Source organism: Quercus lobata, chromosome 9, assembly GCF_001633185.2.
Source record: "Quercus lobata isolate SW786 chromosome 9, ValleyOak3.0 Primary Assembly, whole genome shotgun sequence".
Lineage (NCBI taxonomy): Eukaryota > Viridiplantae > Streptophyta > Magnoliopsida > Fagales > Fagaceae > Quercus > Quercus lobata.
Genome location: NC_044912.1, coordinates 40,688,752 through 40,708,866, shown reverse-complemented (window position 1 = coordinate 40,708,866; position 20,115 = coordinate 40,688,752). Strand labels below are relative to the sequence as shown.

At 31.8% G+C, this 20,115-nt stretch overlaps 1 protein-coding gene across 1 annotated transcript; it reads left to right on the top strand.

The window, feature by feature from the left end:
• The first annotated feature begins 680 nt into the window (after positions 1-680).
• Positions 681-8,199, top strand: LOC115961740 (flavanone 3-dioxygenase 2-like). Its single transcript, XM_031080666.1, has 4 exons — positions 681-889; positions 1,035-1,160; positions 1,223-1,325; positions 7,966-8,199. The coding sequence occupies exons 1-4, from the start codon at positions 681-683 to the stop codon at positions 8,197-8,199; spliced, it is 672 nt and encodes a 223-aa protein (XP_030936526.1).
• The last annotated feature ends 11,916 nt before the right edge of the window (positions 8,200-20,115 follow it).

The following is a 20,115-nucleotide window of genomic DNA, read 5'->3' as shown; positions in this document are numbered from 1 at the left end:
CCAATGGAGCCTATACTTTTTGTCGTGATATTAATATTATATCGTTTATATGATGTTTAGCAAAAAAGAAAAATATATATCATTTATATGATAGAATGATGCTCTAAAGTTGAGAATTGAGATAGTGACATTTAAAAAGAAAAAAAAAAGAAAAAAACGTGTGTATAAGAATTGTATTATGGTTCATTGTAGGAGGAATGCTTTACGGAATATTTGATGTTTTCTTTTAGTCAACAACTTGTAGCTGAAGCTTTTTATTGACTTATATATTTGTGGTCGATGTTTTCTTAATTCACATCATAGACATTTCCTTCTTCCTTAGCGATTCGGGTTGTAAAGCCATGGAGCACCTTGTTTCAATCTGGTACAACGATCGATCCTTGCCACAATCCTTGCGATAGACCAGGGATGCTCCCCCTAGGCAAAAATATTCCAGTGGTTGATCTTGGGACTCATGATCAAACCGATATACTTCGACAAATTTTGGAAGCTAGCCAAGAGTTTGGAATGTTTCAGGTTCCACCCACATCTTTTCTTTTATTCATTTATCAGACAATGATTTATTCCCAAGTGATGCTTGGCAAAATTTTTCATAATTTATACATTGGTATTATGCAATGATTTGTACCATGTAATAGGTGATCAACCATGGAGTCCCTAGCAACTTAATAAATGAGGCCATGAGTGTTTTTAAGGAGTTTCATGCATTATCTGCCGAGGACAAGGCAATCGAAACTTCAAAGGATCCCAATAAGAGCTGCTACATGTATACAAGCACTCAAAGTTATGCAACTGGAAAGTTTCACTTCTGGAGGGATGGATTGTTACACCATTGTAATCCTCTAGAGAAATACATCCAATTTTGGCCTGAAAAACCACCTAAATATCGGTAAATCCTCATAGTCATAGACATATTAATTTGTTCTTTCATGCTTTTTACCCTTTCCAAGTAGTGGCTTGAGATATATATATATATATATATTTATATGAACAAAAATGAACTACATGATGATGTTTCATGTAACCTTTTTCAGACAAGTTGTTGCGATATATACAGCTGAATTAAGGAAGGTGGGCTTCAGGATTTTGGAGTTCATTTCTCAAGGCTTGCGAGTCAACCCTGATCATTTTAAGGGTGAACTCGGTGAAAATCAAACAATGTTGGTCAATCACCATCCGCCATGCCCAGACCAAGTTTAACCTTGGGTTTGTGCAAACATAGAGACCCTGTTGTCATTAATATTCTTCTTCAAAAAGATGTATATGGACTGGAAGTCTTCAATGATCCTTACGCATTTGTGGTTACCCTAGGTGTGCTGATGCAGGTATATATATCTTCACAAGCAATAACTATATATAATCCTAGCGTTATTCCCGCGCTATAAACTTTTAGAATAATTTTATTGAAAAATAATAAATTAATAATCACTTGAGTCTACATCATATAAATTGTATATAAGGTGTTGTTCTTTGGATTCAAGCAATCACACAATATATATATATATATATATATATGAAAAAATTTCTTAAATTTAATAATTAAAAACCTAAGGAAACTTGACCAGAGATTTTTCATTTGCCAGAATATTTGTAGTTACATCTAAAATGTGTTATGCACTTGAAGAGTATAGACTACATAGTATTTTGTTTTTCAAACCTTTATTTAAAGTTAAATTTTGATACACTAATGGAGGGAATCTCCTTAAAAATGAGTGGAGTCATGAAAATTTAATATTAAAGGAGTCCTAAGGGATGAAAAAGATATATAAGATTGTAAGAAAAAATTATTAGTTCAAGCAAATAGTTGATGTGAATTCCTTTTCATGATTTAGATTTAATATTACTTGCCAATAGCAATCATGATCATACTAAACATGCTATGTTTAAAATTTTATGGATATTGATATTTGTAAAAACCAAAATTAAAATTAATTATAATTAAATTAAAAAAAAAAAAAGTTACATGCTTATTATGTTAGACAATTTCATTCGCACACATATAATATCATTAACAACAAAAATAAAAATGAGAAATAGTAATATAAAAATTTTACTACTCAAGAAACTTATTTTAATCTAATAACGCACATATAAACATAACACAAATACAGATGGAACCCTTTATGTAGAAGAGAATACAAAATTTGATAATTCTTAAATAATAAATAGATAAAGCACAAATATTTATAGAGGTTTATATAATGGATTTCATGGATTTAAAATTGCATTTATGACTCATAAGCAAAACCTTAAAAAACATACAAAAAAGAAGAAGAAGAGAAATACATACCTGTAATAGTCTGGATGGTAGATTCGATAAAGACTTCTTCTATGGATTTCACAAACATCATATTGCCTAAGTAATAAGAAAAAGAAAAACAAAGGAGTGTTAGATTTCTAAACAATATAGAAATTGTAAGAGAATGAGAATTATTGATAATGGGGGAGAGAAAAGAAGAAGAAGAAGAAGAAGAAGAAGAAGAAGAAGAAGAAGAAGTTGTGCCTAAGAATATATAAGAATCCACTAACAAATAGAATATATATATATATATATATAATTTTCAATTGTGAGGAAGTTAGATTTCTAATCATTTTAGGAATTATAAGAGAAGAAAAATTAACTTAGGAAGTATGGTTATCCAAAAAAAAAAAAAAAAATTGTCATATATAGATTGAATGAAAAAAAAATGTTGACATCAATGACAGGAACGTAATGTAAAAAAAAAAAAATGGTAAGTAAACGTGAATGACGGCAATAATGAAATAGAATAGATTTTTTTTTTAATTTTTTTAAAAGTTAAAATCATCTTAAAAGTTTAATGTTATCTAAAAAAGAAAATGTTAAACTCAACATAGCTTTATCCAAAAAAGTGATAAAGTCATAGAAGAAAAGTTGATAAAAGCAAAGAAGATGATTTATTTACAATTTGCTGCAATTTGAATTAAAAAAAAAAAAAAAAAAGTCATACAGAGAGTATGAAAGGAGTTTTTTTTTTTTTTTTTTTATATGAATGTAACATAAAATAAATAAAGAAAAAATAAAACATGATTGATGGTTGTACAAAAAGATGCATAAGAAAAAGTTAAACTCAACATAACTTTATCCAAAAAAAAAATGATAAAATCATAGAAGAAAAGTTGATAAAAAACAAAGAAGATGATATATTTACAAATTTTTTTTTTTTTTTTGAGTTAAAAAGAATTGCTGCAATTTGAATTAACATAAAAAAATAAAGAAAAATATAAAACGCGATTGATGGTTGTACAAAAAGATGCATTATATATATATATATATATATATATATAAATGTTTTCTTTTTACGTGTAGTGTAGTAATTAAAAAATAAGAAAATTGTTTCTTTTTTTAGTAATACACTACACGTAGAAAATAGGGATTAGATGGATTAGATAAAGAATCTGGATTGTAATCAAATTTAGATTTCTAAAAATTACATATATATTTCTAAAACTTAAAAATATTCCTGCAATTTGGTGAAGCCACTTAGCGCGACCACGGTTTCTAAGCCTAACTTTTATTATATAGTATATTTCTTAATTTTTAACCTTTAACTAGTGAAAACTATTGCTCAAAAAAAAAAAAACACAATTTAAAAAACAAAAACTTGTGAAAACTAGTTGATAGTCCATTTGATTTGTGGTACTTACTGTAATGATTTGAATTATGAAAGCATTATGTAAACAAATGCTGAATATGGAATACCATTTTGGACTTTGCTCCCGTTTGTCCATTAGAACGAAAATTTTTGATACTCTATTTGGACTTACTGTTTCAAATTTATTGCTATATATATATTTATATTGTTTTTATATATAAACTAGTCGCTAACCCGTGCGATGCACGGGAAAACTATTAGAAAATAATAAAGCATGCATATATTAAAAGACAGTTTAAGTTTATGTGTGCTTGCAAGGAATACATACCTAAATAGTTCTTGCGGTAGAAATAAAAGCCTTATCTTTGAGATAAAGAACTGATGTAAACAAACTAACCTTACATAAAACAAATTAAAAAAAAAAAAAAACATAAAACTGATGTCACGGGAAATTCAGCCACATAGTAGTAATATATAAATCTCTTAAAACCTAAACCTAAACCTAAACGTAAGGACTAAATATTTATGCGCCTTCTCTTGCTTTCCTGATGTATTTGGTTAAAAACATAAAACTGATGTCACGGGAAATTCAGCCACATAGTAGTAATATATAAATCTCTTAAAACCTAAACCTAAATGTAATGACAAAATCTATACCGTGAGTTGTAAATCTTGAATGCTATACCGTGCGTTTAGGGCTTCCTACATCTGGAGAGAGAGAGAGTTTGCAGAAACCAAAGAAAATCTCTCTATAGCTTAAGAAACACAATATACTAAAATCAAAGAGATAAAATTTTTAGAGGACAAAATATTATAGATAATTTAAAAGAATTTTGGTTTAATTATTGAACACCGCAACTCCATAAAATTCATACTAATAATAATATTTTATGATAGCGCAGTTAGAATTTTGGTTTAATTCTTGAACACTGAATTGGAAATTGATTATATGAGTATTCAATGGTGAACAAAGTACTATGTATTAATTAATATATAAACAAAACTAACCTTACAAAAGCTGAACTTTATAAGCTAAAATCTATACCGTGCATTGTAGATCTTGAATGCTTTAGGGCTTCCTACGTCTGGAGAGAGAGAGTTTGTAGAAACCGTGATTTTATATTTCTTAACTTGAGAGAGGGGTAAGGTTGCTAGGGTTTTGTAGATCTTGAATGCTTTAGGGCTTCCTACGTCTGGAGAAAGAGAGAGTTTGCAGAAACCGTGGCTTTATATTTCTTAACTTGAGAGAGGGGTAAGGTTGCTAGGGTTTTGAGGAGTTATAATTTTTATTTTATTTTTTTTTTAAATATTGTGCTGACGTGGAAAATTGTGGTACCAGCAAAGGCTTCGGTTTTATATATATATATATAGATATATAGATTAATGAATTTCATATATATTTTTTAAGGAAAAATCTCAAATAATTTATTAACAAATTTCAATTATTGGTTTTTTTTTTTTTTTTTTTTAAAAAACACTAACATGTGGGGGTATCTGTAGAGAAGGAAATTTCTCGGAAGTCCCTAGCAGGTGGTAACTCTCTTTACCCATTTCCCAAGCCACCCACGTAAAAGCACTTCACAAGTTCACATCGTCAATTTATTTCTTTTGTCCCCTCATTCTCACCTACTCTTCAGGCTTCATTATTCTTGTATTTTTTTCTTTCTCTCACATCGCATTGTCTGGTTCAGTTCTTTTTTTTTTTTTCCATTGTGTCTATGCTCACTTCATCTTATCCAGTTCTTTTATTTATTAGTTACGGACTCTATGCATTGTACATGGTAATATTTTTAAGATAGTCTCATTAATTTTTTTCTTCATTTTGGACTAATTTAATAAATAATAATGTAATTCATAATCATATTTTCATTTTTTATAAAGATAATCACAAATGTAATATATATAATTTCTGTTGTACCAAAATTTAAAAAATACAATAAAAAACACCAAGAAAAGTATCTAAAAATTAATAAAAACTCAACAAAACTACAATTCAAAATAAAAAAGAAAGGGAAAAATAAAAGATTGTAACTCTCTTTCCTTAAAGAAAAAACCAAGAGCATTTCAAAGGGTGAAAAAGTAGAGAAATATTTTTGAAAAAAGAAGAATTATTGTGTTAATGATGTTATAATCTAATGTAAGTATGTAACATCTAATCCAACAAGTGAAAAATGAAAAGAGAAATATATAATTTAAAGCACAAATTTGAATTTGTTTTCTTAAAAGTCTCAAAAAAAAAAAAAAAAAACACTAATAAGATAAGGAAGATGAAAAACAATATAAAATATTTGTAAACGCTTAAAACAATTACTTAAGTATATATCTAAGAACATCATATAACAAAGACATAAAAATTTTCTTCTAATTTTTTAAACAAAATATTTACAAAAGTGAAAGAAAACTGCACAATAACCATTGTCTTCAACTGCACTAACTGTTCTTCATTAGCTTGTCCAGATTATCCTATTGTGATCCAAATAAACTAAAACCTGATAACAACACAAAATATGAACAACAAACACCATTCATCAAAAAATGTTACAAAAAAAAATAAAAAAAAATACTTGAATCAAGGAACACATATGAATTAGTCAACAATAGGACAATGAGGGTACAAACCTCTAGTAGGAGATCCTCCTATCAACAGTTATCAGGTTGTATCTTTTCTACCATCAATGATTAAGTAAGACCTGTAAATACCTTTTTCTATAGACAATTTTTAAAAAATATTTTTTATTCTTCATTGATTTCTTTTTTCAATTATAAACAACCAAAAGTATACAAGAAAATTTAAAAAATTGAAAAAAAGAAGTTACAGAGAGAGAGAGAGAGAGAGATAACCATTTTTTGTATGGGAAAAATATGCATAGAATGAGAGAGAGTGACAAATTTATAGTAAGAGGATGGAATAAAAAAATCCAAAATAAATAAGATAAATAGGCAAAATAATATTTAAAGTTAAAACCACCCAAGAGGAATATATATAGACAACACTATTGTTTTGATTTTCCATTGATTTATTATTTAGTTATAACATCTAAATTAAAGTAGATGAATATGTAAATTTAAAACCACCTAAGCGGAATATATGTAGACAACACTTTTGTTTTGATTTTCCATTGATTTATTATTTAGTTATAACATCAAAATTAAAGCAGATGAATATATAAAGTTAAAACCGCCTAAAATGAATTTGCAAAGCCAATATATTTTTATATTTAATATTTTAAAAAAGGTTAAAGGTAAAAAATAAATATGAAAAAGACTAATGATGTGGCTAATGAGATGATGGATGAGGTGGTTGAACAGGAGCATAGCAATAATAAATGCTACACTCCAGCTTTTAAATATATATAGATATGTTTGTTCATAACCCCATATATATCACTAGATTAAGCACAAAGTGCGTAATGGCCAGGTCTTTAATTTCAACTAGTATTGACCAAAATTAATTGAAACAATTCGGAATGGGCCAAAATTTGATTCGAGGTGGAATTGAGGGCTTACTGTTCTGGTTTGCTTTCCGATATGAGATTTTCCATCCATTTCATCTGGTTGAAATAGAATTCATAAAATTGATGGGAACAATTGTTGGGTCTTACATTAATTGTGTATCAATTAAGTCAAATCTAAGTTATTACACAATTACAAAAAGCTCTAATCTTTTCGGATATTATATAAGTTGTGACAAATAGCATTACATACAATAAAAAATATAAGACTTGCTTTACCTTTTTTATTTCTGTTTTTGTTTTATTTGTTGTCGTTTTTTATTATTATTTATTTTAAATCTTCAATATGCCGACTACTTAATATGGTTCAGTAACTTGGGGGGGGGGGGGGAATCTCATCTCTTAAAATAAAATAAAACAAAAATCAAAAATAGAAAATCAAATTTTTTATAGCTAGGGTTAGTCATAGAAAACCACCCTAAACTTCATGTGCCTACACTTTGCAGCCAAACCATGTATACTTATAATCATAACCCCAATTGTCATAAATTTTTTGAATTGCATCTCACAACGTGATTGACTATCTAAATTAACAATTGCATATAGTCCATAAAATTTAGTACATTAACTGACTACAAGAGCATAAAAATGTGGCTTGCATTTTTATCATTAATTTTAAAAATCAATCAAGGGGGATGTAGTTTACAAAGTTTGTTATAATTAAGGTGGTGATTGCAAATTTACAAAGTTAGGATGAAAATAAGTGCCGTAGTTTACAGTGGTTTTATGCAAGTAACCATCTTTTTCTCCAAAAAAAAAAAAATATATATATATATATATATTTTTTAGTTGTTTCTTAATAATAATAGTTCTTAGAATTGTGTTGCATTGAGTTGTAGATTATTAGTGATGGGAAGCTGAAAGCTACTGAACATCGAGTGGTGAAAAATTCAAATTTAGCTTGGACAATTGCTGCCTTCGCTCTTGATCCATTTAATGAAACACTTATAGAACCAGCAAAAGCTTTGGTTGATACAAACAACCCCGCACTTTATAAGTCCTTATCATACAAAGACTTTCTTATCAAATACAGAGCTGCTGCCTCCTACAGTACAACATTTGAGAGCTTTTAATTGATTAGTGGTTTGAGAATTGTTGGATTCTAAGACTTTAGGTTTAAATGTATTAGAACTTCAATTTGTAATGTTGGCAAATCATGATCAAAACGTTTTAGTCTTTGTTTTAGACTTGCTCGAAGTGTGTTTATATGTAAAGTTGGAATCGAGTGTTCTGCAGGATTTACTGTGTAAATCTGCCTGGCTTGATCGATCGAAAATTAGACTCAATCGGTTGAAGCTCGTGCAAATTTTTTTTCTGCAGAATTTTTTAACTTAGCCTAAGCCCGTTTGACATGTAGGGTTTTATGTTTTACCTCAAGTATAAAAGGGAAAACCCTAGCCACGTTTTAGGTTGCTCCTTATATTGTGTGTGTGAATCTTTTGTGAGATCAAGAGGTGGTTGCCTTCACACATATTTGGGTTTCCAAGATTCAAGATTATGTCAAGAACTTGGTGATCGAATTAGTTGTTGCATTCAAGAGCTTAATGGTACACAAGCGAGTGTGCTTGTGTTTGCTGGGAATTCAAGAAAGAAGTAGTCCGTGGACTTGGAGCTGTCACGTGGTTAAAGTAGTAAGTTTCCTACTCGAGGTAACAATAGGATGTTAGTGGTCTAAGTCGCTATTGTGTAAACTTCAATTTTTTTATAATGAATTTTGTTTTACCTTGAGGATAGTTAGGTTAAATTCTCTCCAGGTTTTTTACCAGTTTGGTTTTTCTGGGTCATCATATCTTTGTGTTCTTTATTTTTCGCACTTTACATTGATATGATATATTTGTGATAACCTAGATTTGTTAATTTACCTAGGTTAATCACTTTGCAAAATAACTAGGTTAATCTGGTTGTGTTTTAAGGGGTCTAAAAACAAACAAGTGGTATCAGAGCAGGTAGCTCTCTTGTTGTAGATCTTTTGATCTAAGTGCTGATCCTTGACCCCTGTTGTCATGGAACACGGACACTCTCTTGTTATTCCACCTCACTTTTATGGGAATAACTATGCTTATTGGAAAGTAAGGATGAAAGCATTTCTAAAATCTATTGATGAGAGAGTTTGGAACTCCGTTGAATACAGATGAGAAAAGCCCACTACTCTTGTGAGTGAGTGGCAAACTTCTCAGAAAGAAGCAGCTGCTTTTAATAGCAAAGTTATGAATGCTATTTTTCATGCTGTTTCTATGGAGGAATTTAAGAGAATCTCTAATGTTGAGATTGCTCATATTGCTTGGAATATCCTCCAAACTGTGTATAAAGGTACAAAGGCAGTTAAAATCAATAAGTTATAGTAATTAACAAGTAGATTTGAAAGCATTAGGATGTCTGATAATGAGAAGAAAATCAACGTTTTCTACCCAAGCCACCATTTTTCCCCTTCCAAATTGGTAAGAAAAGAGAAGAGAAAATGGCAATGAGAAGAAAAGGTACAATTTTACGTCCACTTTACGTTCTTTTACTTTGCCCTGGTCTGATCACTTGAAAGGAAACAAAGGTATGAAAAAGAAGTTTAAGTTGTTAATATAACAATTTGGCTAATAGTACAATGGGGGGTGCAGGGAAAGTTGGTGGTGTTTCAAAGGAGAGTGAAGAAGAAAGTAAAGAGACTTTTACTACTACTCCTACTAGTGGAGGAGAAGAGAGGAGGCCTGCCAACATGCCTTTGGTGAAAGTGGGTGGTTTGGAGCTTTATCTTTCGTTGGAATATTCTTCTTGCCGTTGCGATAGCTAAGGAAGGGGTTGTGTCTATGACCCTGTCTTTGGAATTTGTTGCCACTTCTGCAGGTTTTGTTTATGCCCTTACAGTCTCTACTTCATCAATTTGAATTTTTGTATAATGGGTGATAAATAAGATAGGATGAAATGAATTTTACTTCTCTTTTTTCGTAGGCTCTCGATTACTCCCCTCCATTGTTGTGACGCATTCTTTTTACATAATGGCATCTGTAAAGTATTGATTTACAACTATATTTTATGTTGACTTTATTTCATGACAAAAAGTGTTGTAATTACATTAATTTATTTCCTTGTATTTTGTGGGATTTTATTGTATCGGGTTTAATTTAATTTTTTAAGTGTGAGCAAAATTTAGAAATCTATGTTTGATTGTTGTAAATAGATCTTTAAACTTGTCGTGAATGATTAGTCAATAGTCTTGTTTGATCTTGATATGTACGTAGACTTGTTCTTATATATCTCCTCACATTTACTTTTATGTCAAAAAGCTCTACAAACGTCTATCTCTAAAAGGAGAAAGAGTTGAAAAAGTCTTGTTTCGAAAACTAGTTTGACTAGAAAAGGTGGAGCAAATTGTATTCAAAATATGTGATGCCAAAGCCATAGACTTATTTATCAAAGAAATATAAAAAATTTCATGGCATCGCTGCTTAAAAATTGAGTTATATTAATAAAAAAGTATGAAAAATGGAAGCCAAATAAAAAACTTTCAATCAGTGTAAAGACTTTGGTGGAGGGTCATATATGTTCATTTCTACTAGTGAGATAGGTCACTTGACTTCTAGCTAGTTGTGTATGACTTGATTGAATTGATCATTGAAGCTTTATACTAGACTATGGACTAGTTCATACTTGATTCACGTACACAACACACAAGTCTAATGTTCAATGAATTCCTATTTGATTTGTATGATTGTACGTATTCAAATGTGATATGTGTGTGCTCAAATCAAACCAAAATTTTTTTTATCATTTTATTTGTTTTTGGAAGTGTTTTTATCACTCTTTGTTTTTAAGTTTTGTACTTAATTTGTTTTTCAATGTTTTAAGCTTGTTTTTGTGTTGAAAATAAGGGTCAAAGTCTTTTGCAAGTCATTTGCGAGTAGTTCGCGACTTAGCTGTAAGTCACAAAGCTGAAAAATGTATTTTTGGCATTTTTGGTCATCAAATAGAGAGTTTCTCGAGTAGCTTGCGAGTAACTTGTGAGTTAGCTACTCGTGAAATTCTCAAATCAACTATTTTATACTAGATTATGGATTAGTTCATACTTGATTCACACACACAACACACAAGTCTAATGTTCAATGAATGCCTATTTGATTTGTGTGATTGTTCATGTTCAAATGTGATATGCGTGTGTTTAGTCATATGTGGATCAAACCAAAAACTTTTGATCATTTTATCTGTTTTTGGAAGTGTTTTTATCACTCTTTGTTTTTAAGTTTTGTGCTTAATTTGTTTTTCAATGTTTTAAGCTTGTTTTTGTGTTAAAAATAAGGGTCAAAGTATTTAGCAAGTAGTTCGCGACTTCGCTGCAAGTCACGAAGCTAAAAAATGTATTTTTGGCATTTTTGGTCATAAAACAGAGAGTTTCGTGAGTAGATTGCGAGTTAGCTACTCGTGAAATTCCCAGATCAACGATTTTATACTAGATTATGGACTAGTTCATACTTGATTCACGAACACAACACACAAGTCTAATGTTCAATGAATACCTATTTGATTTGTGTGATTGTACGTGTTCAAATGTGATATGTGTGTGCTCAATCATATGTGGATCAAACCAAAAAGTTTTGATCATTTTATCTGTTTTTGGAAGTGTTTTTATCACTCTTTGTTTTTAAGTTTTGTACTTAATTTGTTTTCAATGTTTTAAGCTTGTTTTTGTGTTGAAAATAAGGGTCAAAGTCTTTCGTGAGTCATTTGCGAGTAGTTCGCAACTTAGCCACAAGTCACAAAGCTGAAAAATGTATTTTTGGCATTTTTGGTCATCAAACAGAGAGTTTCGCGAGTAGCTTGCGAGTAACTTGCAAGTTAGCTACTCGTGAAATTCCCAGATCAACTATTTTATGGGTATTTCGTGAGTTTTTGGTCCAAAACTCCTCATATGATTCTCTTGTGACTCCATCCTCTCCAAACCCTCTTTTTCAAAGCTTCTACATCAAAACCCAACTAATTTCAAGTGTTTTACATTCGATAAACATCTCTAAGGTAATCTTTAACACTTTTAATTGTTTTTCATCCTTAGATTATGTTTTTTGGGGGTTTTGATTTAAATGTCTGTTTGCTTTGGATGTTGGCCCCTTGTGGCAAAAATAACATGTATTAAGGGTAGATTTTCACATATTCATGCATTATCCATCATATGTGTATAGTGTGTGCACACTAAGTGTTTGATAAAATGCCTCAATGGTATTTTTTTCACTCTTTTGGACTTCGATAAGTACCAAAATTTGGGTTTTTTTCATGTTTTCTCATTACGAACATGTTTGGTTCATTGGTTGTGTTTTACACACCTTGCCCCATGCATCTCTCATGCTTTGTTCATGCATTGCACATAGCCATCTCTTGCATACACCTTTGCTACCATTGTCATGCCTTGGTCTATATCTTATTTCCTCATTCTTAGCATGTGATATTTTACTTTATGCTTTGTAGTATTTTTTTTTTAAGGTGTTTTGTCTTTTGTTTGATCTTCATTTTCTCATTCATTTTGCACCCCTCATGTATCATTACCCTTGTTCATATCTTCTTTTCTTTTCCTCTTTCCTTTTGATTCATTTGTCTATTTGTGACAAAAAGGGGGAGAGTATACTAGAGAGTATACCAAAGTGTATCGCCATTTCTATATGACTCATGTGCACAGTCTCAGGGGGAGAAATTCTATCTCGTGCATATTCGTAGGGGGAGAAATTCATAGGGGAGGTGCATTTACCAAGGGGGAGAAGACATTTCTTTTAATGAGAAAACCTTATTTTGTTTGTTTTTCTTTATGCTTGTTTTCTTGTTGCTTTATGATGCTTTGAGTTATGTTTAGTATCTATGCTTTGTTGTTTTCATCGCATTGTGTTTATGTGTTGGACATGCATACATCCTTATGCCATTGTGCTTTATTGGTTTCATGTTCGAATGATTATTTGCTTTGCCATATGATCATTGTAGTAATTTCCATATGACTGTTTAGTGTTTGATCAAGTTGCTCTTTTGTTTCACATCATGTTTACTTGATCACTTTTTACTTGTTACATTATACTTGTCCTTTTATTGCTTGCTTTACCTTGAGGGTTTAATATGTTTTGTGCAAGTGTTTCAGGATACAGGTATTTTGTTCCAAGTTCATCACAGGTTTTAGATTTAGGTATGAGTGAGTTTTACCATTGCTCCCAAATTCATGTTTAAGTCTAGAATCTATTATAAGGTGTTTTTGTCATGGAATAGCCAAAAGGGAAGATTGTAAAGTTGTGATTTACAATTATGTTTTATGTTGGCTTTGTTCCATGACAGAAAGTGTTATAATTGCATTAATTTATTTCCTTGTATTTTGTAGGATTTTATTGTATTGGGTTTAGTATTAAGTTGGTAAAGAATCAAGCTTGCAATGAAGATTAGTGCAGTTTCACGATTATCTTGTGAGAAGCTTGCTAGTAAAGGAGCCTGTGAAAAGGCCACATGAGAAGCACATGTTGGAAGTTGAAGAGTCAAGTGCCAAGCTACATTTCTCGAGTTCTTCGTGAGAAAGGCCATCTTGCGAGGTACTCGTGAAACTCTCTACCTAAAGGATTTTAAGTGTGACTTTCTTACTCTTCACCTATATTATATATACCTTTATTACCTACACAAGTAAAGAAGAGGCTATTCAGAGAGAAAGCCCTAGATAGGTTTCTATAACACACCCATCTTTTAGAGAGAGAGCTATTCATCCTTTAGTAAGAAATCATTGTAGTCTCTTCTCCTTACCTCTTTCATTGTTATACTTTGAGAGGAGATTTGTGCCCAAACATAACCCACACATATTCAGAGTGTAGAGAGTGTTTTAGAGCTTGGGAAGTTTTGAGGATTTGCCAAAAGAAGCCGGTGAGGCATAGCGGATGCAATCAAGCAATATTGCAGGATCCAGAAAGCTAGTGAAGACAAGACTCCGAGAAGTCCGTTGGTAGCAGGAGCTTGGAGGGCTCAAGTATATTGGGTAGACTAGGCTTGGAGGATCTTTTGTTATTTGTGTACTTCAACTTATTCACTAGTGGATCGATTTCAACTTGAAGGGTCGTGAAGAGGTTTTTTGCCGAGTTCTTCGATTTCCTCTTTGATAGCATGTCTTGGTATTATCTTGTGTTTGCATCTCTTTTCCCTACTCTTTAAGCTTATCATTTGTTGTTCATTATGGTTGGCTATGGCTTAGAGTAGTGTTATCGGTATATTGTACTTATTTATAAAAATTGGAAAGAACAAACAATGCATCTTAGGCATACTCCTGTGTGCCTCAATAATGGTTTGAATGAAAAGAGAAGGAAAACAAATGGAGCCATCAGTAATAAGAGCATAGAAAAAGACACACCTTTCTATAAGAATAGTATGGATATGAGAGATAGGAAAAATGTTATGATAAGCTATCCTAAAGAAGATGTAATTAAACTCAATTAACTCAATTGAGTTAATTCTTGCGTTAGATCCCTAAGTAACTGATCTTTCACATAGAAAGGTCATCACATCATCAATGGGAGGAGATTCAGTGTATAGAAAGGTAAGTCTGTGAACAAGAGGTACATTAAGAGCATTAGATACTACTTTCTTAGTAATCTAAAATTCTTCACCTCTATTCCAAGTAGTCAAGTAATAACCACCTGAATCATTAGAATGAATAGAGAGATTCGCATAGAATTCTCTAATCAAAGTAGTAGGGGGACGAACAAAATTAGAACACAAAGACCACCAATTCCTAGATTGTAGATTTCTAAGAATAGAAGTGAAAGCTCAATTAGTGTGAAAACACTAAAGCTTGCACAAACCCCCAATTTTAAAATTACGGCTAGATTGCTTTTTCTCTAACTTATCTAAGTATGGTATAAGAGTAAATGAGTGCAATAAACCAATAACACTACTCTAAGCCATATGCAACAACTAGGAGAAATAAAAGTAAAGCTTAAAGAGTAGGGAAGAGAGATGCAAACATAAGATAACCCTGAGACGTGTTATCGAATTGATCCAAGAATTAAAGTTTTATGAAAAATTCCCAATTTTTGTAAATAAAAAACCCCAATTTAAAAAAAAAAAAAAACACAAATTGGTTAATTGAGCATCACAACAAGTATAAAACATGTTATGGACAATCAATTAAACAAAGAAAAAGGTCAATTTTAGCCAATTTTACCTAATTGAACAAAAACCTCAAATTCCTCAAGAACACATAAACTCTAATTTCAAAAAATTTCACAAATCATGAAAATTTTGAAATTGAAGCAAAGGAAACATGTTTATATCATGCATGAGCAAAAACCCAGTAAACAAATTTGATCAAAATACCTAGAATCATCAAAAACCCCCAAAAAAATCCTAAGTTCAAAATTTTAGAAAAAATTGATGATTATGCACGTACAAATGTAAAATAATCAAAAAGAAAGGGTAAAAGAGTCTTACCAAATGACAAAGAAGAAAACCATTGAAGCTTTGACTCAGAAAAAGACAAAAAAATTTGACCTAAGAAGAGGGATCGAGAGGAATCGAAGAGAAAAAAAAGAATAGAGCAAAACTGATTTATCAAGCCTTAAGAATTCAAAATTTTCGAATTTCGATTGATCGAGAAGAATTAAACAGCGATTGAAGAAAGGCTTTTAAGAATTCGACTGACTAAAGAGCAATCAAAGAGGAATCAAAGTGGACAGAGTGTTTTGGCCTAAAAACTGAGTTTTTTTGATCAGTCGAGAAACAAGTTTGATCGATCGAAAACATAACAATCTGGAATTTTTGAAATCCTTGAAAAATTATTCAAAAACATAATGAAAACTATTTTCGTGATATGAAATGCATACAAATGATCCCAAAAGATTTAAAAGAATTCACTAATATATTTTTTTACATTTCTCTTAAAATTCATCCCAATTCAAGAAAAATTTATTAAAAATCACAAATAAGCAACTTAAGATGGCCATATTAGTTAAAACACAATCATATGTACTATGCTTAGCAAAGAGTTGCGTGTTGTCAGTGCAACTAGAATGTGTACAAAGCACTGAAAATGTGATATGTAGATAGTAACCAAACAAATTTTCTGCATCATCAATCATATTAGTTTGAAAGTGACTATCACCTAAAAAGTTACATCATATAACTCTCACATCTCCTAGAAAACACACTTGCAATCATGTTAAAGCATTTTGATCCTTTAAGCTTTTTTTTTTTTTTTTCCTTTTGATATTCTTTTATTTCTTATTCTTTTGAAATTAGCACCTTGTTTTATCTTGCTGTGCAAGTGCTACACCTTACCGAGCACAGCTTTTATGAATTGCAAACAGGTGTTCATGATTGGTGAGTTCAGCGGTGAGATGATTATATATGCCTTTCTCCTAAGATATTTTAGTCCTTACAATCAAACGAATGTGACATCCAAATCAAGATCATTTGTGTTAGGTTCTAAAAGTTTAGAACAATTGGCGAACCATGAGCACAAACTTGTTTAGGTATGGATCTTAGAGTCTATAGAGTTTATTAGACAATGCTCAAGGTGTTACAAGTCATAACACAAGAACATAAATGCTGCAGAAAGAAGAATTTGAATTCAGTGAAATCCGACCGATCGAAAATTAGATCCGACTGATCGAAAATTGTAGACATGAAATTTCTGCAGAATTCTATTTTAGCCCAAACTCTACTTAAATGTTTTGGGTTTCAAGTGAAACACTTCTAGTATATAAAGGAAAATCTTATCTACGTTTTCAGAGCTCTTAGAGAGAAAAGAGTGCATCTTGTGCCTCCAATTGTAAATCTAGCATTTTTATACCCAAACCTCTTTAAAGTCTTCTACCGGCAATATTTCTTGAAGAATCTCAAGATTCGGTGTTGTAGAAGTTGCTGCTACAAGATCAACAATTGAAGGTGATCTAAAACCTTTGAGTGGAGTCTCAAAGTCACAAGCAAGGGTGTTCTTGTGTTGCTGTAAATCCAAGAAAAGAAGGAATCCGTAGATTCAGAGCTTGCACGTGGTTGTGTCAGTAATTTACTAAATGAGATAGCAATAGATTTAGGGTTAAATCTGATTGTAAAAACTTCAATTCTCTTATAGTGGATGTAAGGTTGAATTTATTCAACCATCTAATTGGCTTTATTCCGTACCAAATTTGCTTGTAATTCAGCAATTAGTAACCCTGTATTTAGGTGGGTTTGATGTAAGGGTAATGAGTGAGATAGAGTGAAGATTACTCAAGAGTGTGCAAGAAAACAGAGACTCGCGACTGGACCTCGCGGGTGACTCGCGGCTGCAAGCTGCAGACGCAGCACACGTGCCAAGCATACTGGAAGGTGAACAGTCATGCAAGCTGGAGCACTACAGGACAAAACAGGATAACTGGCCATACGGTTATCTCGCGACTGGATCTCGCAACTTAGTCAAGCCGCGAGGTCAAGCCGCGAGCCACCCCTGTTTTGTAAAACCTGACGTTTCACATTCCTCTCCCACTCCAGTATAAATACCCCTTTTATCCACGATTGTAAGAGAGCTTCCAGAGAGAATTTTGAGAGAGAAACCCTAAAGAAAAACAAGATTGATTCACCCACAATCTATACATTAGAGTCTCTTCAAATTCCTCAACTCTCTTCCTCTCCATTGTCAAATCCTTGAGAGGCATTATACCAAACCTGATTCTCACCATTATCATTACTGTGAGAGAGCTGTTTGGATTTCTGGGAAGCAGTTAGGAAGGAACCAATCTTCATTGGTTGATGCTACGGTCTAGTAGTGGAATCCGGGAAGCTAGAAAAGAAAAAGGTTCGGCGCAACCTCGTTGGAGCAAGAAGCTTGGAGGGCTTAGATGCACTGGGTAGATTAGGCTTGGAGGGTCTATTGCTGTCCATGTATCCCAACTGTATTTTCTAATGGATTATTTACCGCTTGGAGGGCGGCGGAGAGGTTTTACGCCGAGGGCTTCGGTTTCCTCTTCGATAACACATCGCGTGTTGTCTTTGTGTTTGCATCTTCCTTCCTCTCTATCTTTGCCTTTTTATTATCTGTTGTGGATTGTGTTTTTGTTTCGGCTTAGATAGTTTTTACCAATTCCATATTATAGCTTATATTAAGTTTCCGCACACTAGTTGTTTGACATATTGCTTAAATTGGTTAAGTTGTAATTTGGGGGTCTAAACGTTCAAAGGTGTTTATACACGTTTTTGAACTTTCAGTGGATTTGTTTTACCTTAAGGATAGCTAGGTCAAATCCTCTCTAGGTTTTTACCTTGAAACGATTAGTTTCATTGGTTTTCCTAGGTAATCATATCATGGTGTTATTTACTTTTCTGTAACTTAGCATGATATGATTTATTTGTGTTTAACCTAGATCTAGAAATTAATCTAAGTAATCACTTGGCTAATTAAGGGGTCTAAACGAACTCTCAATTTGTTTAAAGACTATGAACAACTTACACAATAAAGCACTACATAGCACAAACTAGCAAAGTGCATAAAATAGCTCATCGAAGCTAAACAAGGTACATAGTTATGAAATGAAAATTTCATTGGCCAACCTCAATTACATAATAAGTGATGTGTAATACAAATTTTTTTTCTATTATTTTTTATTTAAAAAAAAAAAACTTAAAAACATCCTAAACAACCTAAAATGAAATGCATGAATGTAATGCAAAAAAAATCCTAATAAAAAACATTTTGGACAAAAGGATCGAGAGTTAAAGCATTAGGACCATGTCAAATAGGCTCACTGAGATTGAGTCTTTTGCATCCACCCTCTCTTAGATGCAAACCTAGTATTGGAGTTTCTAAACAAATGAGATTGTTGATCAACTCCAGCATTGGCATAAAGGTTAAGAGCCTTTACCAATTCATGAATAAGTTTTATAGGATCTTGTGCTTTTGACACATACACTTTTTGCTTGGTTGCTTGCTTTGTGGCTTGCAACTTAAAACAGTTTGGGCGAGTATGCCCAGCTCCACTACAAAAGTGACAAAACTGCTGAGGTTTGTGTTGTTTCTTACCTTTAGAATGTGTAGGTTTTTTGGGTTTTTTCTCACTAAGATCTACCTAATCTTCCTAGTAGTTAGAACCTCTTCTTTAGGTATCTTAACTTCTAGTTTAGGAATAGATATAGCAGGAACAAACTTAGTAGGAGTAACAATAGATGAAGAAACACTTTCAACAAACCCTAACCCTATTTTATCATAAGTATATTTTTGAACATTTAGCAAGTTGTTTAGTTTAGAAGTTGAAATCCTATCAAGTTGTTCTCTAATAACAAATAATTCAGATTCTAAACTTCTAATTTTTTCAACCAAAGACATGTTCTCAATCTTAACAGTAGTTATAAGCTCATTAGTATCAAACAATTTTACCAACAAATTTTTCTTTTCTTTCTCAAGAGTGTTAATCTTTTTCAAACCTAAGTTAACATTCATAGCATCCTTTGCTACAATCTTGCAAAGCTTGTTATAAGCCTCTTGCAAGTTAGCATTCTTAGAGAGTTCCCTATTAGAAGGGTTCTCATCAACAATTTCAGGCTTACTTACTTCAGCAGTAGTAGTGAAAGGCATGAAATTTCCTTCTTGATCACTTTCACACTCATGATTAGAAACTTCATCATCACTAAGGGTAACGGCCATAAATTTTCCCTTTGATCTTAAATATGTAGGACATTCTGACCTAAGATAACCATACCCTTAACAACCATGATAGACCACAAACTAAATGACCCATTGTGATAGAAATTAATTAATTAATTAGTCAAGTTATTAATTAATCAATTTATCATGCAAACGCATCGTAACACAAACAAATCACCAATAAACTAATTATGTAGCGGAAAATAAATAACACGGTGATTTGTTTACGAATGGGGAAAACCTAATGACAAAAATCCTACCGGGTGATTTTCAGGTCACCACTCCCGAAACTCTACTATTGTCACAACAAGCGGTTACAAGTAAAGGAATCCCAAGTACCTTACCAACCTACAGTTGAACCCTTATCCCAATACCCAATTGG

Excerpts from the sequence above, each read along its gene's own strand:
- LOC115961740 (XM_031080666.1), top strand. The coding sequence starts at position 681 with ATGAGTGTTTTTAAGGAGTTTCATGCATTATCTGCCGAGGACAAGGCA. Across the intron at positions 1,161-1,222 it reads CTCGGTGAAAATCAAACAAT|AGACCCTGTTGTCATTAATA; the intron begins GTTGGTCAATCA and ends GTGCAAACATAG. Across the intron at positions 1,326-7,965 it reads CCCTAGGTGTGCTGATGCAG|ATTATTAGTGATGGGAAGCT; the intron begins GTATATATATCT and ends ATTGAGTTGTAG.